The sequence below is a fragment of the Oreochromis niloticus genome, linkage group LG22, assembly GCF_001858045.2.
Source record: "Oreochromis niloticus isolate F11D_XX linkage group LG22, O_niloticus_UMD_NMBU, whole genome shotgun sequence".
NCBI lineage: Eukaryota > Metazoa > Chordata > Actinopteri > Cichliformes > Cichlidae > Oreochromis > Oreochromis niloticus.
This window is the reverse complement of record NC_031985.2, coordinates 26706310-26733772: the sequence shown is the minus strand read 5'-3', so window position 1 is coordinate 26733772 and position 27463 is coordinate 26706310. Positions and strand designations below refer to the sequence as shown.

The window sequence follows — 27463 nt, the reverse complement described above, 5'->3', positions numbered from 1 at the left end:
TTGGACTACTACTTCATACCTGAGTTGCTGTCATTCCCAATCGCTTCCACCAACAGTGTATTGTGGAATATATAGTCGTGAGGAAATTTAATGACTGGACTTGTTGCACATCCTATGATGGTACCACGCAGGAACTAGCTGAGCTCCTGAGAGGGACACATTCTTTCAAATTTGGAACACCTGAATTTAATGACTTGAATGGGTGAGTGACTATTTATATAATCTATTTTTGTCATACATTCTTGTAATAAATAGATAGAAACCATTTGACCCGGTAATGTGTGTCCACTACTTCAATGTTCCACTGACATTGTTTCCATGTTATTTAAACACATTATACAGTAAAAGAAAGCTTGTTTCTGTGACATGAGATTAAATAAATCACACTTGGGAATTGCATTAACCAAATATGATGGGATGATTAAGTGTTTCCTCTGTTTGTCCTGCAGTGAATTAGCAGACATTGTAGATATTGCCAGTTATCATCAACATGTGTCATCTGCCAGTTAACAGCGGCTGCTGTTTCCATCCATTCACTTTTTAATGGGCGCTGCAGGGCTTAGCGTTATTGGACTGTTCAACTTTTATGTAGCAAGATGGAGACGAGAGCTTTACACTGTGGGTTGTAGGCACCAAAGAACTGTATAAAATTGTACATGTTTTTACAATTTGGGCAAAGTCCAAATTTAATTTACAGCTTTGTTTAGAGATGCTATTTCAAATGTTTCATTTTTCAAAGCAAATCACAGCACTGAAAGAGTATGATGTACATTTATCAGCTAAATCTCTCACAAATAAACGTTATGAAATATGGTCGTTGAAAGAAGCAGGGATATTTTATTCTGAAAAGCCTGAAGATACCGCAGAGGGCAGAGGCTGATATTATTGCTGTTCTTTATGGCGTTGTTTTATGAACAATGGTAAAACTTTGAAGAATAGGTTATCTGACGCTCTGCGCACATTACAGATATCACAAACACCAAATCCAAGTTGACAAAGTAGTCAGTGTGAAATGAAATACAGAAGCATTTAAGACATTTTTTGGGGGGTTCTTGGTTTCTCTGATCTCCTTTTTATTTTTTATCTTTTCTATCTTTTCTATCTATCTATCTATTGTGTTGTAATAAAATAATCATGTTGCAAGTTAGATATTGTGTTATATATGGTATCATAGGAAACAGTAATATTTACATTTTAATGACAGGCTGAGAGATACTAATATCAAACAGTGATAACAGGACACAGGAGACTAAGTAATATAAAGACCAGTTTATATTAGTCATCCAAGTTATTGTTATAGATTCCACAGTGCTTCTTAACCAAGTGTGACACATTTTATAAATGTCATTTACAGCTTTACAATAGCCGTGCAGATAATGTTCATAGATTGATTGATTTACACACCAATTATTAATCAATTAGTAAATAAGATTCATTATTATTCTATTGTTAAGCAGTAAAAAAAAGTACAAAATAAACAAAATTTGATTTATCCTTTATTAATGATGGCTATTATAAAGTGTCACCAAATTATCTTACATCAAATACACAACAAAAGTTTTCATCGCTTCATCTTTCAGCCACAGCAGATCATCTACCTCCATCTCACCCTATGTCTAGCACACCAACCCTCTGCACGTCCTCCTTTTGTGTGCCCATGAACATCCTCTGTGGTCGTCCTCTTTTCCTCCTGCCTTGCAGCTCCCTCTTCCACATCCTTTGTTTGATATATCCACCCTCCCCTGCACATGTCCAAACCATCTCAGCCTCGCCTCTTTTAACTTTATCGCTAAACTGCTCAACCTGAGCTGTCTCTCTGATGTACTCACTTTCTATCCATCCTTAAAAGTAAGTTTTGTTATAACATTTCTAAAGTTTCATCATTTATTAGGGGTTGAGTAACTGGTTTTTAAACTGCATAAAGTGATGTGTTATTTCTTTTTTTTTCTTTTTTTTTTGTCTGTAGCCAAGCTCATACTCTGTCTCCTTCCTCTCACAGCTGAACAATCCTTATTAAAATATAGCCCGAGTACCTTTGTGAATAGTTCCGGTTCATGGATTTCCTCACTCAGGAATTCACAGTCATTTGCGGTGAGTCTGAATATGTGTCCCCAGGCGATTGCTAAAGCACCGCTCCAAAATGTCCACAAGCTGAAATCATCCAAAAGCCTTCTTTGAGTGTCTTCCCAAAAATATACATTTTCTTGGATATTGTTCATTTCTGTTTAGCAGTGATGACATTCACTTCACAATCTGGCGGCAAGTACATGCCAGCATCATCAGAAATTAGCTGGGCGAACCATCATGGTTGTCATGGTAGCGATCACATTTGGACCCTTCCAGTAGTACCACTTAATACTATTGTAGCGAACCACGCTGGAGGAGGCAGGGTAATATATGCCGTTCAGGTTGGACGGACCGCAAGCTTCAAACCACCATCCTGCAGAAGAGGAAGTGTGGCAAAAAGTTCAAGGTAAAAGTCAGAATTAATTAAATTCAAGCTCATGAAATGTAACACCCAAATGTACAGCTGTAAGTCAGCAGTAACTTTATACTGGCGCAGAAGGGAAATGAAATGCACTTCAGGACGTTTACAAGGGGGTGGATATCGTTTTTTTTTTTTTTTTTTACAAGACGGGTTATGAGGAGAGACAGATTGAGATGATGTAGGTTGAGCGACAGCAGGTGACTGATGCAACGTTACCTCCTGACGCGAGCTGCGCACACTTGCAGGTGCAGCGGTCATTGTCTCTGTCCTTGGTGCTGAACTGGCTTCCAGCGTGGGAGAGGCTGCTGGTTCGTCCAGCTGTGCCGCTGAAGCCTTCGGCATGAAGGCTAGAGTGGAAAAAAAAATGAGTATAGAAATTCAGCAAAAAAGCTCAGCTGCAGGCGCTCCTATTCATTATTTAAAGCCATGTTGGGCAACTTGTTGGCAGCTGCAAATGACAGTGAGTGGATACTGCCCCCAAACTGGCTGAAGCTCAGTATCTCTAAAGTAATCCAATCGTGTTCTGCTAAACTGAACACAGCACAGTTGTGTTTACTAACCCGGCTTGTCTGTATTTCAATAATACCACAGGATACCAACAGGATGAGGATGACGCATTGGCTTCTTACTGTTCACTTTTCCTTTGTCGGACTTCTTCACAGCTTCTGGCAATATCTGACTTCACAATTTGGTTTTAGTAAACCGAGCAAATAGCAGTTTCCTAAAGAGGGCACAATCCAATGTTCCTCTCTTTCACCGTTCCTTCTTTTTTATTAAGAAACTCTGTAAGAGGGGGTGTATTTTTGGATGAAAGCCTGTCGAGCTCATCATTAAATTCAAATAAAATTTGTCAATTTATCATTTTACAAAGATAAAAAAAAAAGAAACAGATGAATAGAAATATGTAAAGTTATATACCACAATATAATATCATAGCCTTTTTATCATATGTACAGTACGACTTACCCGCCCGCCAGGATTCCTATTGTTACCCCATTGTTGTTTCAACATCACTATAAAAAGTAACCTAAAGAAGTTCTCATTATTTTTCTTCCATGCTGTGCTTTGTGAAGCAGCCGCGCCTGTAAGAAATCTCTATCCAACTTAAATTGATTCACTCAATTATTTTCATACAGCAGCAATTGGGTGTGTGTGCGTTTCTGTGTCTGATTTCGCATCCGTGTGTGTGTGCATGCGCACGTCAGGACTGCTTTAAAGAGAGTAGACAAGGTCAGTCTCGCTGTTTGGCCTCTCCTCTGCCCTGTCATTTTGTCTAGTTAGTGCCACACTCTCCCCTGAGTTATGTGACCCCCTTCTCCTCCTCCCCTGTAGCCTGGGGCACGCTGTCTGTGAGGACTAAGTGAAGAATCCTCCTCTTGAATTTGTAAGTTCACCACAGGGCAGGACAACACATCGTGAGACGGGGGGGGGGGGGGGGGTGAAGGAGATAATGGTGCTGGTGCTGGGGGGCAGGAAAAAAGCTAGAACAGCACAGAGTGCATTAACAGAATTTCAATTAAATTTAATTACTTTTTTTGTTCCCCAACAATACTCATCTTAAACTTTATATTGTGAGCTAAAGTGGTGCAACCATACAGAGAGAACCCAACTGATCCAAGAGCAGAACCAGGTTCAGCCATCTGTCACGACCACTCAAGAGATGTGGGGAAAGGTTCAGCCATGCATGAGGGATGGGTTTTTTATGCTAATTCAGTGATGTGATGCAAATTAGGACCAATCAAATTAGTCAGAATGGTAACAGCAAGCCTACAGGATATCCTACTGGAAAGAGTGGCCTACAGAAGGTGTCAGCTCCTCCAGCACCCCCCGAAAAACATTTGCATTAGCCATGACTTCCAGATGTGTTTTATTTTTTCTCTTTTCCCTCAGCTATTATACCAATACCACAGACCACAGGCTAACCCTTTTCAAGGTGACTGTCTTTTATATTGTTATTGTATGGCTTAATGACAGAGATACAGTTACGCTAAAAGAATGTCGACTACTTTCCCTGCTATAAGTGCAGCTATTCTTGGCTTCCTCGAAGGGAAAGGTGGTCTGTCATATCGATGATTAATGTATGAATCTTGTTACTGAGTTTTAGGTGAAGACCTTGATGCAGCTCTGGGGAGTGCATCGAATGCACCGAGGATGAGAACTGCTCTGGCTGACGAGCTGCATAGCACCACAGTTCTGGCTGGGGAGTTACAATAAAAAACAACAACCCAGCTTCTTTGGGGTGCTAGCTGAATCAGATGCACATTGAACTGGTTACACAGAACGTGGTTATATGCACTCAGGTGCTTCAACTCACAAAGTGTAACCTACAGCTAAATGTTGAAAGGCTGCGTTTCATCATGCTAATTATGGGGATGAAACTCAGGCAAATGCAATTTTGCTGCACTATTAGGCATCTTGGAAGCATACCTCCACATGTGATTATGATTTGTCATCTGTCAGAGCATCAATCTCCATAAACGTTCCCCAAACAAGGGCAAATTCCTGTGAATTTCTATCTAATCTAACCTCACTGCGTCGCTTTATATTACACTTCTGTCTGTTTTAGAAGCTACATGGCTTTGGCATTCTCACACCTCACCCCACCTCGAGCCCCCCCCCACACACGCACACACACACATAATCTTGTTAGTGATTGCTGGGTTACCAAAGGGCTTTGTGTGAGTTGTCAGTTTCTGGCTGCGAGCAGGTATTGCTTAGTGTTCCTGTTATACTCTAGTGGATGAGGCTCCCTTTGGGGATTTTCAGGGGGCAACAGCAGGTGCATTGATGGGAAAAGAAAAACAGAGGCAAACTAAAAGTGCCTGCTTGCCCTCCACTTAGCTCATCATTTTGAATGACATTCTTTTAAAACAAAAACAGTCCAACTGCTGCCTTCACTTCAGCTGTTGCAGATAAAAAAAAGCCTAAAACTATAAAACATAGAGACGAATTTTAACCGTTGATAACGGCTTGTAATCCGAGAGTCCCGCGCCTGCATCAAAGGTGACAGCTGAAGAGGTGTCACTGTACTGCCATTATAGCGTTCACAACAGACAGCTCTTAATATAGCACTTACACTGACTTCTGAAATAAAACACCTTCATTAAGGTCCTATTCATGTCATGTTTCTGAGAAAGTGGGAAAAAGAAATAATTAAATTCTGGATCAGAGTGTGGGTGTTTTAAGTGGGCATGTTGTCAAGTCTTGCCCCATCATGTACTAATTACCAAGTCATTCAATAAGACAAAAAAAAAGCATTGCTGCAAGCTAGAACAACACAAGTTACAGTTCATGCTCTTTGGTTACCTGTAGTTTTTCTCCTCTCCGTCTATGTAGAAGTGGTCATAATGCGAATAGGCTTCATTCCCCTCTCTGTCTCTTAGCTGGACATGCAGACTGTAATCCTGGGAGCTGGTCAGCTTGTGGATGATATCATTCCCCAGCCAGTGTTCCCCAGACGGCTCTCCAAAACCCTGGATTAGACACAAAGAAAAAGACACAATAGAAAAAAGAAAATATCCTAACAAGGGGGGATGCTTTTACCAGCAGCCTGCCAAGTATGTTCAGAGTTAATATGAAAATGGACCTCAATTTAAGAAGTGAAACATATCATTCTGATGGGCTAAGACTGAATAAAGGAAGTGAAATACTCAACTCCCAAAGCTAAAGACCGGTCAGCTGACATGTTAATTTACTTCAAAATCCCAAAGCACAAAATCTCCACAAGCAAATGTAAAATACAAATTAAAATAACAGTTGGCTTTGTGAGTTTGTAGGCTGTTTGTTTGAACTTTAGACCTGGACAATATTGATAAACAGCAATAAATTATACAAAACCTTCACACACAAACACACTCCAATGCCTAAAATATAACACTGGTTGGTAGTTCGATCCCTGGCTGCTTCCCAGTCTACATGCCAAATGATACTTGATACTAAACCCTGACTTTCTCCTGATGTGTTCATTATGGAAGTGTGTCAATGATAGATAAAAAGAACTAAGGTACAGGTGATGTGTGTGTGTCTGTGTGTATGAATGAGATAGATATAAAGTGCTTTAAGTGCTCAAGTACAGTTGGAAAGCGATATATAAGAATCAGCCCTGCTCTCTATAGCATTAACAATTTAGCATTAGCTAACTGCACTTCATTTCCCAGAACTGTACAATGTAGAAGTTATGCAACAGTTAGCAATGGCAAAAAGTGAATAATAGCTGGAATTCATAAATAATGCAGACTGATACCAGCTACCTCACACTGAGATCTCTGTGCATTTATAGGCTTAGCAGCCATTTCTTCTCTCATTATTTTACTGGTGTAATGTGAGAGAGCCAGCCGGTCAGGCACGAAGAACAAGGAAACCATCATACAAAAAGTCAAATAATAATGTTTGTGCCCATAAACGAAGTTAAAATAAACAGATTTAGGCTTGATCATAAAGTAAGACAGCACATTAACCGCTTAAACCAAAGAAAAAAACCCAAAAAATACAAACAAACTCGGTCTACAAAGACCCAAACTGATATAAACAGACATGAATCAAGAAAACAGGCCAGAAAACTGACTCAGCTTAAACACACAGTGGGAAAAAATCCTAACAAATAAATAGTTAGCTTAATAGCCACTGACATAACTACTGACATAATCATTGTTAAAGCTGAAGAGAAGCACCTACCACAACCAGAAACAGCTGCAGGTCTTCTCTGCATGGCCACTAACATGCAGCTAAGAGTCAGTAAAGGAAACAAATACAGTTTCTAGAGGACCCTGTTTCCCTTAAAACCACCAAATATATGTTTGTGCTGGAACTCACTATCCTTAGCAGAGTTTCCTGAAGAATTAAAACAGAGGAAACACACAGCATATTCATTAAAGTCCTTTTGCATAGGCTTGAAGACATGTGAGGATACGGAGGTGCACTGCAAGAGCTTCATAGGCAGTCTAACACGGCCAGTCTGTCCAGTGAAGATTCGGGTAGTACTACCAAATCAAAAAGGTTGCTGCTGATGCTGAAACATCAAGTGACCTCAGGAAACATCAAGGCGACATTGCTCATTACAAACATTATTTTAAATCTGATGGTTACAGTAATTTTAGTATTCACTGTACTGTATAAACTATAGTCAGTTATTTCACTTTTCTAAATAAGAACTGCCTTTTCCTTAAATCCTCAGTGGCACAATTAAGCCCTGTATCCTGTGGAAGTCCAGGTGGGTCGTTGGTCGACTGGAAACCACAAAGAAAGCAAAGAAGAGGATAACCCAAGCAGATATGGAGGCAATCTCTCATGGATAAACCGAAAGCTGCCGACCCAATCGCCAAAATAACTTTCAGAGAGCACAGGATGTGATGTGGAGACAAACTGTCCAAGTCCTATATTCCACAAGGAGTAAAGAGGATTAAACAAAAAGTAAGGAAATAGTGAGCGATAGTGCTAAGAAGCAATAATACAAATAATAGTCTGTAACTGAGCACAAACTGCTAAATATGGGGGAATGAAATGGCTTGCAGAAAAGCCCAGTTTTGTCAGATACCATCTGTGTGTCACCACGAGAAAACACCGGGCGTGGGTCTGTCGTGTTACATCTGCCATGCGATTCTGAGCCATCTCCTGTTGGGCTTCAGCCCAAAATGGGAGCGCTTCAGAAGTGAGGCATTTGGTCTGCACAGGTAATTTCTTTTTTATTCACCACTGTTCAATGTTCAGTGCAGTTCCTGTGTCTGACTTGCTGCCCTCCTCATGTGCTCTTTGCAAAAAAAAAAAAAAACATACAAAAAATGCTATTCTGGGATGTTCCTAGCATCGGGTGGAACACCAAGGACTGTTTTGAGGAGGTGAAAACAGCTCGGTGCGACTCGGCCAGGTCCAATGATTCCCAGGGTCAGCGCTCGGCACATCCCGTCCTTTTGTGACACATCGGTCTCACTTTTGTGGTGCTACATAACTGACTGGGTTATGCTACAGTACTGGCTTTAAAAAAAACTCCAAAATAATCCCCACAGCATTAGTAAAAATGTTTGTGAGGGTTTGTTCTCAGCTTGTAAAATTGTTTGATTTACACAAAGGAGTAGCATAACAGCATAATAGCATTTTTGACGCTGCTGATATGTCTCTCCTTGTTTATGTCTTGAATATAAGTCACCTTGTTTCCCTGTCAGACTTGCTTTTTTGCTGTTTTTTCTCAAATAAAGAGCTGTGGAACATTTATTATCTTTCCAGCAGGTCTGGGTGCAAAGTTTGATGACCTCTGAGACAACCTCTTTGAGAATACTATGTGTGGACCAGGGCAAGTGAAGCATTATGGTTCATACGTTATCTGGCATCTACAGGGGCCCCTGTGCTCCCACGCCACAGCTGGAGCCAAATATTTATCATCCACTTGGAAAAATATTGTCCTTCAAAGAGTTTTTAAGGCTTTTTTTTGTTCCACTCTTTCTCCCTCTCTCTCTGTTTGCAGTCACACTCCGCTATGCATTTAATTTCCAAACCGAGCTGGGGCAATTGATTTTTTGGCACAGGTGAAAGACAAATTGCTCCTCCATTCAGTCAAAAATCCCAAATTTGTTTTGTCTGTAAAAGGTTTGCAAGCGCTGGCTTTTTTTGTTGCGCAAACAGAATATTGTTTCCATTGAGAACACTTTGTAAATGGATTGAGAAAAAAAAGAGCATTATTTAAATTCCAAGCAAAATGAAAGCCAAAGGTGCTAAAACATGCTCGATTCCCAGCCAAAGCGCTGGAGCAACTTCACAGTCTCTTAAGCGCAATTGTATTGTGTCCAGTTTGTTTTAGGGTGGTCTTTGCATTTGAAAATTCGGTTTCTTTCATCAACACACTTATATCCCTGCACAGGAAGGCTTTGGGGAATCTGAGGATGGATGCAAATAATAGTGCTGCGTGACATGTGAGTGTGTGCGTGTTTGTGCACTTTTGTTTATGTGGATGTGTGGGAGTATGGCTGGGACAGGGAGTGAGAGCAGGTGCAATAACATGGGGGGGCTGTGGAGAACATAAGGGCGGCCAAATACAACAAGCACGGGTCACCCGGGATCACAGGCGAACTGCTTTCCCTCACCTCTCTGTGTCAAAGCACCCGTGGAAAGTTATTGAAACCTCCTGTCCAGTCCTGCAATACTGATACCATAAGACCTGAGCTTAAAAGTGACCCTGCCATCTGGCTGGGGAACCCACCGTTTTGTAATCCCTCCACCCGCGATGGAAGTCGACTGAGCCGTTTCTTCTATGCTGAATCACCGTCCAACCCCCGCCTCTGGTCTTCATATCACAAAACACCTGCAAATAGAAAACAGCTAAAACAAGCTATTATTCCTTAGGGGTGAGTGGCTAAAAGAAGTACATTTGAAGTGCTGTGCAAAAGCTGTTCCATAGTCTTTAAAGAAGACCTGTTATGCTCAACTATAAATGGTAGTTCTTTAAGAGGTAGTTCATGGTAGTCCAAGAACTACCACATCAAGTCCCCTTCAGGTTTGTGCGTGCGTCGATACTTTCTTATCCAACTAAAGAAACATCAGCGCAACAGCAGCTGATACAGAACATAGAGTATTTGCCACAGTGATTGTTCTCTATTCGGAAGAGGCAAAGCATTCATTTGGACTCCTGCTTCAAGCCACCTGGTGAATGTCGATCCTGTATTCCCCACCAGCTGCTGTGAGAGCTCTCTGGCTTTTTATCAGCTAAATGCTTGGCTTTGTTAACCAGCTTGTCACTGATTGTTGGTTGGCATTAAGTTGGTGCAGAGCAGATCCATTGGAGAATTTTTTTTTTCAAATGGCAGTAAGACTGAATGAAAAGAAAGAAGTGTGATGCTGTAAATTCAAAACAATCAACTAAAAGAGTCTAAAATGCGAGTAGTCCTGCAGCAGATTTACTTTGCAAATAAGTATTTAATTTAATGACATACAAAAGTATTTATTTTATATTCAAAAATGAAAAAAAGTTCTAAAACATCTTAATAGTCTATGAGGTATCAGTACTATATTGATACAAATGATGAACATATGTCAGACATTGAGTATTATTCCCTATTTTTCCCATTTTAAACCATCTGAGACTGACGTCTATTCTTTCCTGAGTATCCTTAAAGAGGGATTAATCTGAAAATGTCACTTCTTAAGGAACCAAAGCTGTCTACACTAAGTGAAGAATTGACATGAAGAAATAAAACACACCACAGCCTCTCTGTTATTTAAAGCATGCCTCGGAAACCTCGGGAATACAGGGGAACTCTGCGTCTAAGGTTGTCACAATGATACGACCCAGGTGGGAAAGAAAAAACTTCACCTCACCATGTTCTCTTATCCCTTGTGTAGCAGCTGAGGAGGAGGCTTCTGCGTTTCTGGTTACACAGTCTGCTTTCCTTCTTACTTGGCTGCAGGTTTTTCCATGGATGTTTGGACAAACTAATACAAATTCATTTTACGTGTTTGTCTCGTGACAGATCTTGAAATCTAAACTTGTCCAGGGACTTACTTTAGATATCTGAGGTATTTAATTGGACCTCTTCCAGCCTCCTTCAGGTGTGCTAAATGAATTTCTCCCATGGGTGGTAAGATTAGATACTTCAGTGATTCATTTTAATTGAACACTTGTATTCATTATACCTCAAGGCAGTGTTGGACTAGTGTTCTTTGGCACTATGTTTGAATATCTATAAAATGTTGTCTCCTCAAATTATAAATATTGTCAGCGACAGTTGTGTGTCAGAAACAATCTTGCACTCTAGAATGTGGATACAACCAATAGTTGCTTGAATGTCTTCAACCAACCAAACCTCGCTGATCTGTCATGAACCATCCTCTTCAATTCAATTTTATTTATATAGCACCAAGTTACAACACGAGTGGCCACAATGTGCTGTATATCATGAAGACTCAGAGAGCCCCAGCAATCAGGCAACTCTTTGAGCAAGCACTTGGTGACAGTGGGAAGGAAAAACTCCCTTTTAACAGGAAGAAAGCTCCAAAAGAACCAGGCTCAGAGAGGGGCAGATCAGTTGAGGGAGAACCGGTCACGGCATATGAGCATCCACAATGCAGGTTAATTTTTTTTAGTAAGAAATTAAAGTGTTCAGAATGTTCCCAGAATTTCATTTACCCTGAAATACACAGCAGACCAGCAGTGTTGTGTGATTATCCTCTGGCACATTAGGCCAATGTTCTGACCTTAAAGGCATCACACCGAATACAAAAACAGGGTCTTGAAATAGAATTCTCAATTTAAGTCATTTCCCAAATGTGGTTGTTACTCTGATTTAGACCAGATTCATATTTAATACTCCAAATAGACTTGTTATTGGCCAAGAAAGTCATGCCAGGGCCAAATCCATTACAATAAAGCGCTGGAAGCTCAAGGGTCATTAGGATTTTCAAGAATAAAAATAATAATGACTTTATGGTCAATGTGATAAAGGGACTTTCTACAAATGGAGTTCTCAAAAATATACAGAAAAGAGACACAAAAAAAGAAGAAAAGAAGAAAAAAACAGACCCTTAACTATATGGTTTTGTAATCATTATCATCATTCACAGAGCCTGATGGATGGCCCGCTAGATCTGCCTCATATATCCAGTTTATGCATTAAACACGTATTCTTGTATTCCTTTTGTCTGTAGTCCGGTAGAGAAAGCTGGCTTTCTGCTTTGAAAATAGAGCAATTTGTATCTGCCCCACTTTTATGCAGCCACCCAGCTTGCCAGCCACATTGCAACTTGAATTAGATGGCGTAGATTGAAAGCAGCAATGATTTCACGAGTACTAACTTGTATCAGTGGAAATGTACACTGGCCCCAGTTGGCAGGAAACACATGGCACCAGTGCCTAACACCTGGCTGCCTTGCCCACAGGAAATAAAGAGGAAGAACAGGGGGTGGAGGAGGGGGGCAGAGGCAGTAGGAGTTGGTGCCAACAGCTAACTAGACTGAAAATAATGAATAACACAAAACTGCTTCAGCCTGTCTTTTTTGCCCTGTAAGGCTTTGAGAGTTAAGATCCCCAGAATGCTCGATGTGACTCAGAATACGAATAGCCTGCTGGTGGATGTCATGGTTGACTTACCAAGGGCTAGTTACTTGAGATCAGTAGAGGTACCTCTTAGGCTTTTCTGACTTTGCATTCCGCAGTGCACGCTCACTCGCCATAAAGCCTGCAGGGCATAATGCTCCTGTTGCTTATTATTTTAGCTCTCTGTAACACAGCATGACATCTCCATCACCTCTGCACCAAATCCCTAGAATATTACTATGACATCAGACTAGTTTTGTTTTTTTCTCGCTGTATTTATCGTGGCTCAAAATAATGACTCTGGGTTGGGGGAAAAAACTGTAAAATTAATCCAAGTTAAAATAACTCTAGTGTTAAACTGTGTGAGACAAACAGACCAAAAGAAAGTTTCATGTCAGAGTCGGTTAGGTGATATTTGCAAGAAAAGGCCAGTGGCCTTTAAAGTCTTACTACCTTGACAGTCTGTGTGGAGTTGTGGAGGCGTATGCTATATATTCCACTTTCTTTCACTCCAGATCGCAGGATCTCTGCACAGTCCCTGAAACTAAGCGGCTCCTCCTTGGGCATATTGGAGATTTCTGAAGAAACATGCAAACATGTGTTTACAGATGGCAACCTTACGGGTTTTGCACACAAATCCCAACCCCATATGTGAGTTCTCTCGCAGCTTTACACTCTGCTTTAAGCCTGTGGTGTCTGCAGTGTAAGCATGTACATATATAGCATGTCTCAGATGTTAATTACAAGCTGCTTTTGGCTATATTTGTTTAGAAATTGATATTTATGGTGCCATTTGCACAGTAAACTCACTAAGCCTTACCATTGCAGTGACTGGCCACAGCAAGCAGCTGTTGCACAGTATCTGTGAGCATGGCCTGCTGTCTCTGTAGTAAGGTGCTGTTAAGAGAAGAGCTGCCCAGTTCGCGCTGAAGCTGACCGACCAGTTGGCTCTGCCTCTCGAGAAGCTCTTGTAACTGCTGCTTCTCGCTCTGCAGACCTTTTAGCTCCCTCCCATACCGACCCTCCAAGGCTAAGAGCCTTTGTTCCAGAAAACTGTCAAAGCAAAGAAAGAGAAAGTTAATTTTTCTACTTTATAGAGCATTCTCAAAAAGAGAAAAAAATAAAATAAAAAATACATCTGAAGCAGCACTAACACCATTGTTAAATGCATATTGGATTGTTTGGAGGCTGAAGATTAAAAGCGTGGGGGGGTGGGGGGTGCAGAATCCATCCATTCAGCATTTACCTTTCACAGTGGAGACTGCACAAACTTGCACATTTATACGAGGATGACTAATAGACATCAGCTCCACAGTCTCATTGGGCTAACATCATATAAACACCTGTACCACAGCAGCACTCACAGATGGCCCTGCATGCTAAGCTGCTCAATCATAGCAATGAGGTAACAACCTGATTGCGTGTGTGTGTGTGTGTGTGTGTGTGTGTGTGTGTGCGTGTGTGTGTGTGTGTGTGTGCGTGCGCGCGCACCACACAAGTGGCACACCCCCACGTCCAAATGAGCACCATAAATCCCTGCAGCTTGATCTTTATGGCTTTGACTAATGACTCTGCAGCAGTTATTTATTGAAACAATCCAGCCACCTAGATTGAACAAGCTACTTCTGAGCTCCGTGAACACGCAGATGGATCTTCAATCTCCCACTTTAGGCAGCTGCTCAGTATGTGGCCGGGAAAGAAAGCTGGATCAATCGAAACCACTTTTTTTTTCTTTTCACCCACTTCCATTTTAGTTTTTTGCTTTGTGGGAAAACACTCAATAAGAAATTGTTCTCCATTATGGGCGCTTTGCTTCAATCACAGTGCAAAGCATGGCATAAAGGCACCACAGCAATGTTTCAATGATTGTGTAAGTTGACGGAACATTTCTTGTGCGACCTGGGCAATTATACTGTTCTGGTTATGATATTCTGCTATTTACTGTTATTATTATAAAATATACACTGGTATTAGTCTTGCTGCAGTGAGCTCTACTTCCTGCCAATGCTATTTCACATGTAATGCCTGTGAAAACAAACATGTCTCTCTGCCCCTTCTTAGCTTGGCAGCAGTTCAAAAACTGGCCCCATGCCTTTAAGGCTCAGCAGCAGTAGCCTCCTCCAACCAGCGGAGCCCTTATTTTCCTTTCATTCCACAGCTGCCTCTCCGCAAATCTGCTATTACATTTCTAATTTCATGCACCCTGTCATGGAGTTTACCCTTGTCAAGATGGATTCATTTATCTACACGTCCGATCTGCGTCACCGTCTTGAAAGAGGAGGGCCAAAGGGCAGAACGGGGGGTCGAGCGGGGCCAGATGTGTAACAGGTGCTAGAGCGCTGGAGGACTGTGTTCTCTGTTGGTCACACTTGGTAGAGATGGATGGAATGATAAACAAGCGGATAGAAAGAAAGAAAGAAAACTGGCTCCTTTTCAATCCACCCAGAGCCCAGCCCTTAACCTCCTGGCCTTTACTTGACCCTGTGTTCCTAGAGAGAAGAAAGGGAAACCCCTCCTAACTGCACTGCCCATTCACTAGCAAACACACACAAACACACACACACGCTTATACAATGCGCATTATGTCTAATTGCCCTCTAGTTCACAATTGATGAGCTCATTCAACATATTTCTTTGCAGTTGCGGTATGGGAAGGGCCAGTTTATGCATGTGCATATACAGTGCATTAATCTCTGCAGGGCTTTTATAGTCTCCCTTTCAAAAGACCTGTGAAGTGGCCTTTTCCTGAGAAAGCATTCTTTTTCAAAGGAGTATTTGCTTTTTTATGTTTCATCTTATTTCATTAGCAAAGGAAAAACTGATGAGGAAAATAGCACGAACCAAACCTTACAGACAGATGTTTTAAAAATCAAAGAAAAACACATTATCGTACGTACAGTTCTAGGGAGGGTTTTACTGATGAAGCATTTTCAAGTGCTCTAAAATGTGCTCAAATGTCTTTTGAGAAGTGTGTGTGTGTGTTCTCACCTGTTTTTATCACTGAGGCGAGAGATCTCTTGAGTCTGCAGAAGTATATGTTTCTCCAGCCGGTTAGTGAAGAGTGAGTACTCAAGTAGCTGAATCTCCAGGCGGCTTGTCTGGTTTAACACCTATAGATTGATAAGAAAGCAAGAAAAAAAACACACATTAAAGAAGATTGAATGAGAACGGTGAGAGATGTGGAGTGGAAAAATAAAGGGCGCTCACCGGGAATTCATAAAAAGGACCCTTGGGGATAAACTGTCCATCACAAAGCTCGTGAAATTGCCTTCTTTGATCTTATAATCAAAACTTAAGCAAGGATGATCTCATGTGCACCTGTGACATGTTTTGAAGTCACGGTTAAAACAAAAACTTGAACAAAGCTGCTCGGATTATTTGCACAGGTTGCAAATTTTATATCAGCTTTGATAAGAGAGAAAGAAAGCAATGGGACCAAAAACAGCCTGGTCTGTAATAACAAAATCTATGGCATGATTGAAGACACATCTGTGTTGTGCTACCAAGCTTTGTGTTTTAATTGGCTTATTGTCAGATGTAAAGCTCGACTCACTGTGTCAATCAAGAGCCTACAGGACCAAATACCAGCTGTTTTAAAGCATTTCCCGCCACCTTTGGGCATGGCTCCTCAGCAGGTTACATCTGATTTACATTTAATTAGCTGTTCACCGAGCGGTTCCCATGTGACATCATTTGTTTTTGCACGGGTGTGGCCCCCACAGTTTTTCATTTGGACTGGCTGCAAATAGGTTCGCTCCGGTCTTCGCTGATAGGCTTACCTGGGTCTCAACATCTGTCAGTTTACGAGTCTGCTCTGCTGATTGGCTGAGGAGGTTGGTTCCCATCTCGAGCATGGCAGCTGTCTGGGTGTGTACCGCAGTTCTCTTTATTTCCTCCACCCCGGAGCGCACATTCTCGTTGATGAAGTTCTCCAGCTGTGGGGAGAACAGGCTGATAATTTTCTCATTCTGTGTTGGTAATAATCAGATTTTATCCATGCACTGCATATGAAGGATGGAGGTGGCCACCATGAAGTCACCCATTAGTTTGTGGAAATTGTGAAGCCTCAGTATTAGCATTTTGATTTTATGGAGTTAGAACCACCATATTTAGACCAGAGGGAGTCGAGTGCTTGGAAATAGCAGAGGTGAAGAATCTCAGACAGTAGTCAACTACCAGCTACAGCTGCCTGTGTAGGCAGCTGTGGCCAGTAAATAGCATAGGAAGCTGTGTGTATGGCACATCAATCAATCAAAGTAGTCACAACACTTAATGTAGGCCTTACAAAAATCCAATCCACGCAGTTGTGAACCATAATCCTCAGATCACTAGTAGCCTGAAAGAGCTCCTGAATAACAAGAAGAAAGACTTCAGACGTGGGGACGGGAAGGAACGGAGGAGAGTTCAGAGGGACCTCAGAGTGAAGCTGAGGAAATGCAAGGATTCCTACAGGAGGAAGCTGGAGGTTAAAGTTGAGCAGAATGAGAAGAATGAAAAACAAATCACTGGGTTTAAGGTGACAGACAGACAACCAGTGAGCAACCTGGAGAGGGCAAATGAGGTAAACCTTTTTACCTCATTTGCAGGTTTAGTTCACAGCCCTCCACGCACACTCACTCACTACTTTTACTGATTTTTTTTCCTTTCTCCTCTTCTTCCCCTTCCACCCCCTACTTGACTAAGACTCTTATCCCCCTCCTGGTGCTTGCCTTGTGTCTGTGATCCTGAGTCACATTTACGAAGCAGGAGAAGATAGCAAACATCCTGTCTGGTTCCTGTACCAGAGAAGTCAACATTATCAGAGCTTAAAGACTATCGACCAGTTGCCCTCACATTATATGCAACAGAAGTACTGGAGAGACTAGTTTTGGTCCTACTGAAAATGCATGGGATAACTTCTCTTGGCCTTCCATAGTTACATACAGAACAAATCTAGACACAATCATCCACATACTTGGCTTACTCCCATCTAGATAGTAAGAAGGATCACATCCCTTGATTTCTCAAGCGCATTTCATACTATTCATCCACTGCTACCGATGGAGAGGCTCCAGGAAATATCAATGAACATGTCTACCATCTCATGGCTTACTGACAACCTGACAGGTAGGACACAGTAACAGAGATTGGGCTCCGTCTGATTTGGTTGTGTGCAGCACTGGTGCCTCACAGGGTGCTGTCTCCATTCCTGTTCATCTTGTACACCTCAGACTTTCAGTACAACTCTAAGTCATTAAGTGATGAGCAGGAGGAGGAGTGCAGGACACTAGTGGATGACTTTGTGGATTTGGAAGAAATCTTTCACTTCTTAGTGTTATTAAGAGTAGAGAGATAATGATCAGCCGCATAAGGAAATAGATAGCTGCACGGCCCTGGGGCAGGATCTGTGTTCAGATGAGCTCTGTATTTACTGCCAGGCTGTAAAAGGTTATTTTAATGGCTAAAGTTGAGCATTTTAACACAAAAGTCTATGAGGGCTTACTGACTTACTTTTTGATGCTGGCCTCAAATGGCCACTAGGGGAACTGCAGTTTTTTTGACAAGTAATTTTTCAGCCCCAAGGGATTGCTGCTTGATTTTAGCAGGCAATGTGCTTTATGTATTCAGTAGGACATTGACGCAGTATGAAAGACTGAACCTTGAAGTCGTGTGCCCTTTTTTTTTTACCTCAATCTTTTCAGACACTGTGATGGAGTCACAGAATTTAGTATCCCCGGGGCATTTGCAGTGTATTTCCACTCATCTATCCATCCATCTACAGGTTTACCTGAGGCCAATCACCTAACATTCATAAAATGATGGAATATATAGGCATTTCAGTGGGTATGCAGAAAGAGAAGCGAAAGCATATACTGGGAGTTTGACATCAAGATATTCATGAGCAGGACTTCAGGGATAGTCACCTAAACTCTGTAATCAATCACAAGCACCGAGAAAGAAGCATTGGCTAAAACCCATCATATGTTACACCGGGAGTAAAAATAGGATGACATCCATCTTGTTCCAATAAATAGATTTTCTTATTAATGTGGTCTGTTTGAGAAAACGGCATCGGGAAGTCCAATTTCACTTTTTCCACTGTGAATGATACAGTTTTGTTTGACGTTTAACGGGCAATGGCCTGCGCCTTTTGCAATAAAGCAAAGTAGAATATCGAACTCGAGAACATTAATATTTATGATTTTTCTGGGGAGAAAAGATCAGACTGTACTCATTAAACCACACAAGTGGAAAATTAAGTCTCTAAGGAGAAAGCACTCAAAATTATCCAGCTAATGAGTGGCTATCCACAAAAATCGAAGGGAATTCAAAACCAGACAATTGTTTGTTTGGTGGTTTATTTGTTTGCTTGTTTGTTTCTTCGCCTAAAAAAGTTTGTGGAGGAATGGGGTCATTATAATTCATTTTCTTTTTATTAAGTTTAAAAAATACTAATTCAAGTGGGATAATAGAGATGAATCTGCACTCAAACTGTTTGCTTGCTAGTAATCTTTCTTTTTGTCTCTTGAACTTTCCCATTCTTTTAAAGTGTCTCCCTTCAATCTTTCTCTGTAAATCCTTCCCTCATATTTTACTACTTTAGGACAACTGAGACAGCAGGGGGAAAAAAGAAAGAAGAAAAATCCCTTCATAATGAAGGTTATGAAGAGATTACCAAGCGGATTAAAGCAGACTCCAAAGAAGAACCAAAGATCCCTGCATCATAATCAGCCTTGTGCATTCAGGGCTGCTATCGGCCTGCCTGTCCAAAGTGTTCCTATTACATCCTTTCTTCCAGAGCTCAATTCAGAAGTCTTGATGTACTCTATCCCCCTTCTGCCAAATGCATTAATTGCTGCTCTGTCGCTCGCTGCACTATGCAGCCAGATAAATTGCTTTTGGGATGTAACATAATTCTGTTTTATTGTGTATAAGAAGGAAAGAAGGGATCGGTGCTGAGAAAATCATAGGACTTCCCTGATATCTTAATTACTGAGCAAATGGACACATTTGTTCTTGGTTACAATTGCAGAAGGGAGGGGAAACATGTCTGCACGTTGTTTTGGCAAATGACAATGATAGACGGAGGCACAACAGGATGGGTACGACTGTGAGAATGGAAATAGTGATTTGACGGGTATATCAGTGCAAAAGCAGAAATCTAGAAATCTATTCTCAACCTTAAAAGGTTAACAGAAACTTCTGTGTGAAACTTTTGTGACTTGCTCTTTAATCATGCAGATTTTTTTCTGCCACCACCTCTATGCAATGGAAGAGACAGAGAGTCTGTTTAAGCTGTGCAGTGTACAAAAACTCTAGATGCATTTCACACTGTGACCTGTTTTCACAGTAGCAACATCTGTTAAAAGATTTGCCCCTGGTTGACACCATGTTCTGTAGGTTGAACAGGGTAACAACAAAGAATAGAAATCAATGTGGCTGCTGATTTTGTTTTTCACCCGGGGTTGGGAGTAAGTTATTTCACCACTCCGCCAGGAAAAAGCAAACACATCCACCAGAGGAATCCAGACTTTTTGATTTTTCATCATGTTATTCACATCTCAGTAGTTAATAGATAGACTGGCAGCAATGTTGAACAGCATTAGTTCAACTGTAGTCCCAGCAGATCTGTTTATCTCCAGCTGCGGGACATCTCCAAGCCACTTTGCAACCCACCTCTACCTCAGCTCCACCCTTCATCCTGTGTTTGGCTTAACCAGTGGTGTATCTGTTGTCACTGATATCTGCATTATTATCTGCTGCAGGGTGATGCTCATCTTTCCATCTTATACTTGTATGTATGTTTTTCTAATGATGTCTCTGGTACCCAGAACAGAAGCATGCTACCAAATGTTAGTTAATGCAATATTGTTTTAGGGATAGGTATATTTTTAGGAAGTCCAAAAATGCATCCCAGTAACTTCGGAGATACCCTGAATTTTCCTTTAACACCACGACAACACTAACCTTTGTAGTTTTGACTGCAGTGTCTGGATCTATTACTGGATAAATCAGACAGCTGGGGTCCTGACATTACAATTTAGCTCAAAGCACCAACACAGCCAGTAGCATGAGGGCAGAATTTTATTCTAGTCTCAGTGTCACTTTATTTATTGCTGTGAGGACTGCCAAGACACCCACAGACTGTGGTAAAGAAAAAAAAAAACTAAACTAAACAAAACTGCAGCATAAGTGAAAGTGTGTCTTTGTAATTGAGATGAGCACTTAAGATTTAATAATTCAGCAGTCAGAATCAGACCACTTAAGAGGGAAAAATGTGTGTAAGTCTATGAAAGTTAATGGAGCCCGATCGAATGATGTAAGTAATGTGGTAGAAATACTTTGGCTTAATGAAATATCGAGCAGCCAAAATATCAGGTCACCAGTGGTCAGCTAGCTACCTTGATCTGTGCAATATTTCTGCATTAGCATAATAACCACAGCCTCTGAAACTCACTAACAAAAGCAGCCAAGCCCTCAGGGCAGCAGAGGGCAAAAGGGACAAGATGGGGGGGGGTGATGTTGGGGGTTGTTCCAAAAGAAAACAAACACCAGTTTCTTCTTGGAAACACCAGGAGGAATCTGGAGCATTAATACAGTCCTGTTGGACTCCACTTCCACTCAGAGTTTACTCTGTGGAACATATTGGATTAGTGTGTGTGTGTGTGTGTGTGTGTGTGTGCTCCTAAATCTGTATGCGTGGGTGTGTGTTTTCTTTCATAGGGTTTTGGTAGAAAGCTCACAGTAAGGGTCGTAGCATCCCAGGGGAGCTTTGAGGGAGATCGTAGGTTTCACAGAAACACCGACACACACTCATACATGTGCCTGAAGCTCTTCCAGATTCAAACCACCACGTTCCTCCAAAACCTGCAGTATGCAGATAAGCTTAATGAGCCTCACAAGGTGCTGAAAAAGCTTTGCCATCTGGGGTCAAAGTTCAGCATACCCTTGTGCAATTGAAAAGAAAAGTCTCTCTAGGGTAATGCTGTGTTTTTGTTGAAATCCCAGCTACAGTTTGATCATTTATGCATCAGTTTAGTCTGCTGGGGGTTACTTGTTGAAATGTTGGATCTTTTAGTTTCATTCCAGACGTTATGTGGAGGATGTTGGCAACAGAGCACGATGTGTGTCAGCAGAGGCTTTTCTGTACATGTTGTGGGATTGTTTTACTGCTTCTTGTTTATAGCCGCTTATATCACATCTCTGGTGGAGAAAGTGGAAAGTTAGAGGCCAAGATGAGTCCAAGATGAGAGCAGCATGTGAAGATTTAAATTCTACAGTTCAGCTCGAGCTTTGTAAACTGTAGGCAGGAATAATATATGATACGCATGAGGACAAAGTGTTTTTGTGCCTTTTTCCATCTTTCAAACACACACATATACATTAATAATATGACCCCACGAGATGCTTCCTATGGAAGGCGTGACTCCAGTTCATAGATGGAGTATCACACAGAGCGAATACACAGGGGGATATCAGTGTGTGCTTTCATGTGTGTGTTTCTATTCTGTTTCAGGTGAACGTCAGCAGGATGGGAGAAGGTTTTGAGATCTCATGATCGATGAGACACATTCATCACATCAGAGGTGCGGATAGAAATGACAAAGTTGGATGGAAAAGAATTGTCAGGAGGGAAAGGAAAGAATTAAAAATGAGTATATATGGTGGGAAGGGTGAAGTGACAGGAGCGGAGGAAACATTTTGGCATTCACAAAACCGCATTTTCAAATCCTCAGATATGAGTTTGCACTCAGTCGGCCAGTCTAAACACCCAACACAAATGCTTATAATCAAACTGAGGGTTAGCACGTACCATAAATATTCTGGCGGAGATGGAGACGAGAATAGACAGATGGGTGGAGAGGGGTGACCTGTCAGTCACTCACTCAGTCACTCTGTCCAAAACAATGGCCCAACACTGATTCCCTGCCCAGATGACCTTAGGAATGGAAACTCCACTGTGAAGCCATTTTACATTACATCATTTAATTTCACTCAATCATAATCTGAGTCAACTGGAGCTATAAAGGCTAACAATCCAATGAGGACAAATGCCAAAATGTGTCCAACACCATCTCACTGAGAAAAGATGATACTGTTTTTATGTACACTGGGTTTGGTACAGAGAGCATTTGAGTTGACTTTGGCTCATAAATCCACTAAAACATGAGTCAAGAGTAGAGGTTTTGTGTACTTGTTGCCCGTGGGGGCGAAAACACTCATTTAGAAGGTTTAACCATGTGAGGCATATTTGGCATGATATTATAAAACTTTTTTTCATCCATTCTTCTTCCACTTGCATGAAACAGGGAGTTCTGACATCCCAGTGGTCTTAAATTCAGACACACACTCATACACTAGGTATTGTCATGGAGCCAGATATCCATACAGCAAGCATCCAGGAAATCCCAGCTAAGCAGTGAACTTATCAATAATGAGGGCCTGTCAACAGATGTTATCGGATGGAGCACTCTGTGGACTTCTACAACATTTTGTTTGAAGATCTGCGAGCTGAAAGCGACATTACAAAAAAGGACAAGAAGAGCACGGTGTGACAGGAGGAAGTGGTCGGCTTAGTCAACAGTTCAGAAACCTTACCTTCTGCAGCCACTGAGTGTTATTCTCCATGGCACTCTCCAGACTCTGCAGCTTCCTCTCTTGCCAGGAAGGCCTCTCCTTTTGGGCCTTGCTCTGCTTGGTTTGGCTTGTATCGGGCTCGGCCTCAGGTGGGGAGTCCCTCTGCAGGATATTTGTGACCTGGAAGTCCTTTAAGGGATGGCAGTGTTCCACCTCAGGGAGGATGAAAGTGTAGCTGCAGGGGCCGTGCTGCACACGGTGCTGCTGGCGCTCTGAGGCAATCGCGATGGCCAGCAGGTAGGCCAGGTAGGCGAAGGTCAGGGCCAGCAGGCGGCCCATGTCAGGGTCAAGAGAGGTAAAGGGATGGGAGAAGAGAGACGGAAGAAGGTTCCACCACACCTGGGAGAACTGGCAAGGGAGTGAGGTCAATTTCTCCTTTTGCCCTTTCTATATTTTTCTGTCCCTGAATGCTCTGCCTCTGTCTTCTTCCTGTATTCTCAGTCCAACTCCTGCTGCTCCAGCCTCTGTTTTATCACTTTCACTTGTCCTCTTTTGGCTGATCCTCCGCTTTGCTGCTGCATCCAGAAGTCTTTCTCCAGTCCAGTTCGTAGTCCAGCTGTTCTTTGTGAGGGGTGGATACAAAAACACACACACACAGGAAAAAAGGCAATTGTTTCCTATTGTAACTCCAACACCCGGCCAGCCAGCACATGCAGCTCAGCCCAGGAAGCCAACAGCAGACTTCCCTCCCACCGTTTATCTCTCTTTTGAAAAGTTGCTTTCCTCACTGCCGTCTACTCAAGCTCCTGGACTCCATACATTGGTCTGGATGAGAGAGGGGAGAGAAGTGAAGAGAGGCCTGCTCCAGGATGTTGGCTGAAGCGGTAAAGCTCTTAAAGCAGTAAAGAGAGAGAGAGGGAGAGCCGTGTACCTCACCACACACACCTCTTGAGCACATAATCAGTCAACCACCCTTCCCTCTTTTACTTTCTCCCTCCCTCTTGCGCTACTCCTGTTTGCGGGGGGGGGGTTAGAAGAGGAAGCTGCAAAAGTTACACACAGCTCACCACAAGAGCCAAAAAACTAGGAACTCTCTTTGAAAACTTTTTGCTCCTTCCCATTCAGTCTTTCCTTTTCCCACTTCCTGCGTCTTTTTAATTTAAAACCGTTTTACTGGCATGTCAATTATTATTTGGTAAAGAACATGTTTACCTGAAACTATACAAAAAACCGAGTGTGTCAAATTCTCATCTGTTTGATTAGGAATCACGTTTGTTATGTTAAAGTACAGATCAATACTAGTTTGGTGTTTTCAAACCCTGCAGTACGATGACTGCTTTGCCTTCGGTTTTTGGCTAAACTGATATTTGCTCAGTCTTTCATTTAGATTATTCACAATCTAAATGAAACATGAAGGTGGAGTTGATGGAGTTGCAGCTTCAAGGTGGTTGCTACCTGCCATGGTGGTAATCCCTGAACCAGATGGAGGACACGGGAGATGAAGAGATCCATCGATCTAAGGAGTTCTATCGGGCTTGGTTAGCCTGTGGGACTCCTGAGACAGCTGACAGGTAGCGGCAGCCCAAGAGAAGTGCGGCTCTGGGAGTAGTTGAACTAAAAACATGGGTGTGGGAAAAATTCAGTGATGTATGGAACAAGATTTTTGGTCCACCTTGAAGCAAAAGCGATGCTCTGCTCACTCTGTATAGTGCCTCAAGACACTTTATACTGTAAGGTTAAGTTCTTACAATAATACAGAGAAAACAAAGAAAACCCTCACCCCATATGAACAAGCACTCTGGCAAGAGTGGGAAGGAAAAACTCTCTTTTAACAGGAAGAAACCTCTAGCAGAACCAGCCTCAGGGAGGGGCAGCCATCTTCCATGACCAGTTGGGGATGAGTGAAGGAAGAAAGAATCTAAAAAAAAGATTCGCCTATCACTAGTGGTGAGGTCACTTAGGTAATTGAAGAGCTCCTTGGTGGCAGAACCCTTGAGGTGGATCGCTCACCCTGCCTATGAAAGTCTACAACCAGGCACTGGAGAGGAAAGCCCATCCATTGGTTGAACCTAAGATTCAGGAGGAACAATGCAGCTTTCATTCTTTCGGAAGATTGGATCAGCTCTATATCCTTACAACTATATTCAAGGGTTTGTGGGAGTTTTCCCAATCAGTCTACATGTGCTTTGTGGACTTGGAGAAGGCATTGCAACATTTCCCTCACATGCTACCTGTTGGAGGTGCTCAGGAGGAATGAGATAGCTGACCCTTTGTTACAAAGCCCATACAGCCAGAGTGAGAGCGTAGTCCACATTGCTGGCAATAAGTTGAACTCAATCCAAGTGGGTGTCTAAATTTTCCAGGGTTGACTTTTGTCACAGATTCTGTTCGTAATTTTTAAATAAATTCTAGAAGTATCCAAGTGGCTAAAGTCTTCCTCGTTGGTGATTTCAGGATCTCATCTTTGCTGGCCTCCAAGTGCTGTCAGTGGAGGTGCAGTGGATGGATGGATGAATGCATTGGCATTACTGACATATTTTGAAGGTTACTGCAATACTCACTAGTGAAAACTCCTCTGGTTAATGTGGTTGTATAGATGTTCATTGGAAATAAGTTATCCTTCTGCTACTGTGACCAACAACCTGAGTGAACACTTTGCTAATGCGTTAAAGGTTCAGTTATAAACCTTACTAAAGACTACCTGATGTCCATTTAGTAAATTATGGTAACCATGAGAAGAAAAAGGACAATAAATATGGTATACAAGTGACTGAGAAACTGGCACATTCATATAGTATTAATTTGTCAATCAGATCCACAACTGGCTGGACACATGTGATGAGATCAGATGAGACTAGCCAAACAGCTTATCTCAGGGCTTTTTACAAGAGTACCAGTGGATGGCATCAAGAACCAATGGATATTATGACAGTAGCTATATATGTTTTTACAAAGTCTCCATGCTAAGAAAAATGGCCTTGTATGCATTGTCCCAGTGAAATCAGCAGTAACAGCACTGCATCTTGGAGAACAATAATATAATAACACAATAATAATCTAAAATTTAATGATAATTTTGACCAAATGACAACACAAGCTAAAATAAACATTAAGGTGTCTTCATTCAATAGCTTTAGAAGAAGCACTCACAACTCTTAAATTATTCATAGATTTTTATTGCTCCAACCAAGTAATAATGGTAAGTGGTCATAATGTATATTGCCTCCACTGTTTGGATACTCCATATCTATCTTTCTGCCTGCAGAAACTCCACTCAAGGGACGCTACTGATGCAAGCTCCACCCTCAGGTTTACTTCACTACGATGACAGGAAATCTCATCAAAATGAAATGCATAGGCTTATACCTTCAGTGTCAAGGCACATGCACACTGCTGTGTTGTTTAAGTTTGTCATATTTTGGTAAAACATGCATAAGCCTGCCATGTCCATTCCTATTATGGCAAGCAGGGACAAATCTGTGTGTGTTATTTCCTGTCCTCATAGCGGTGCCTGTTCCGGAAGTGTCCCCACAGCGCGGCCAGACCTCTCTCACCAAACCTGCCTCTCCATCCATTTCCATTTCCCCATCTACACAATTATGTTTCATTCATATTACTGCTATTCTCTGATGCGTCACCAATGCCCCCTCTGCCTTATCTCTTGCTGCTCTGTGAAAGATTCAGTCCACACTACAGCACAGATGATCCACTTAATCATAGCTTGAATGGGTGAATACACCACAGGGCACCATGCTCACTTTCAACACATCCTTTTTTTTGTTCCTTCCTAATACTCTACTGTGACAGTGATCAAGCACTACTGACTCAAACAAGCTCCAAACATCATTCTCAAAGGATAAGAGGAGAGGAAGTTGGCCCGTCACACATCCGACTTGAAGGCTTCTTGTTTGCTTCCTGTGATCAATACTCCCAAAGAGTGAGAGACATACTTGACTTCCTAATTCACAGATTTGGGTCTTTTTTTTTTCTATTGCATTAATACAGCCAGTGTACAGTATGAACGTCTCAATCTCACATATAATTTTCCGGTGTTTTAAACTCTGGACCCTTAACATGACGAGCATTCCACTCCGCTGCTGTTGTGTGGACGTTTAATGACCCAGCAGCTTTAAAGCTCAGTGTGCGGCCACATCACTCAGCATGCCAGTGACTCGAATCTGCGCACCAGCTCGTACCCATCCGAGTGATGCATGCCCTGTATATCGCACCAACCTTTTAAACATGGCTCAATTTACGGATTTTCATATATTTTTTTTGTAAATGACTGCATCAACTTCTCATGCACAGCAGTCAGTGTGAGATCTGCAGAAAACAAGACAAAAAATGATTTACTTCAGCCTCAGACTATTGCTGTGGTTTCGTTTGATTCAGTGCGGTCT

The 27463-nt window shown here is 41.9% G+C and overlaps 1 protein-coding gene across 1 annotated transcript; it reads right to left on the bottom strand.

The window, feature by feature from the left end:
- Positions 1-1479: 1479 nt before the first annotated feature.
- On the bottom strand, positions 1480-23996 carry angpt2b (angiopoietin 2b). Its single transcript, XM_003448917.5, has 9 exons — positions 23085-23996; positions 16286-16441; positions 15495-15616; positions 13327-13559; positions 12960-13084; positions 9678-9779; positions 5795-5961; positions 2705-2835; positions 1480-2440 (listed from the first exon to the last, which is right to left on the bottom strand). Exons 1-9 carry the CDS (start codon positions 23400-23402, stop codon positions 2280-2282), a joined length of 1515 nt encoding a protein of 504 aa, XP_003448965.1. The 5' UTR covers positions 23403-23996; the 3' UTR covers positions 1480-2279.
- Between the last annotated feature and the right edge of the window lie 3467 nt (positions 23997-27463).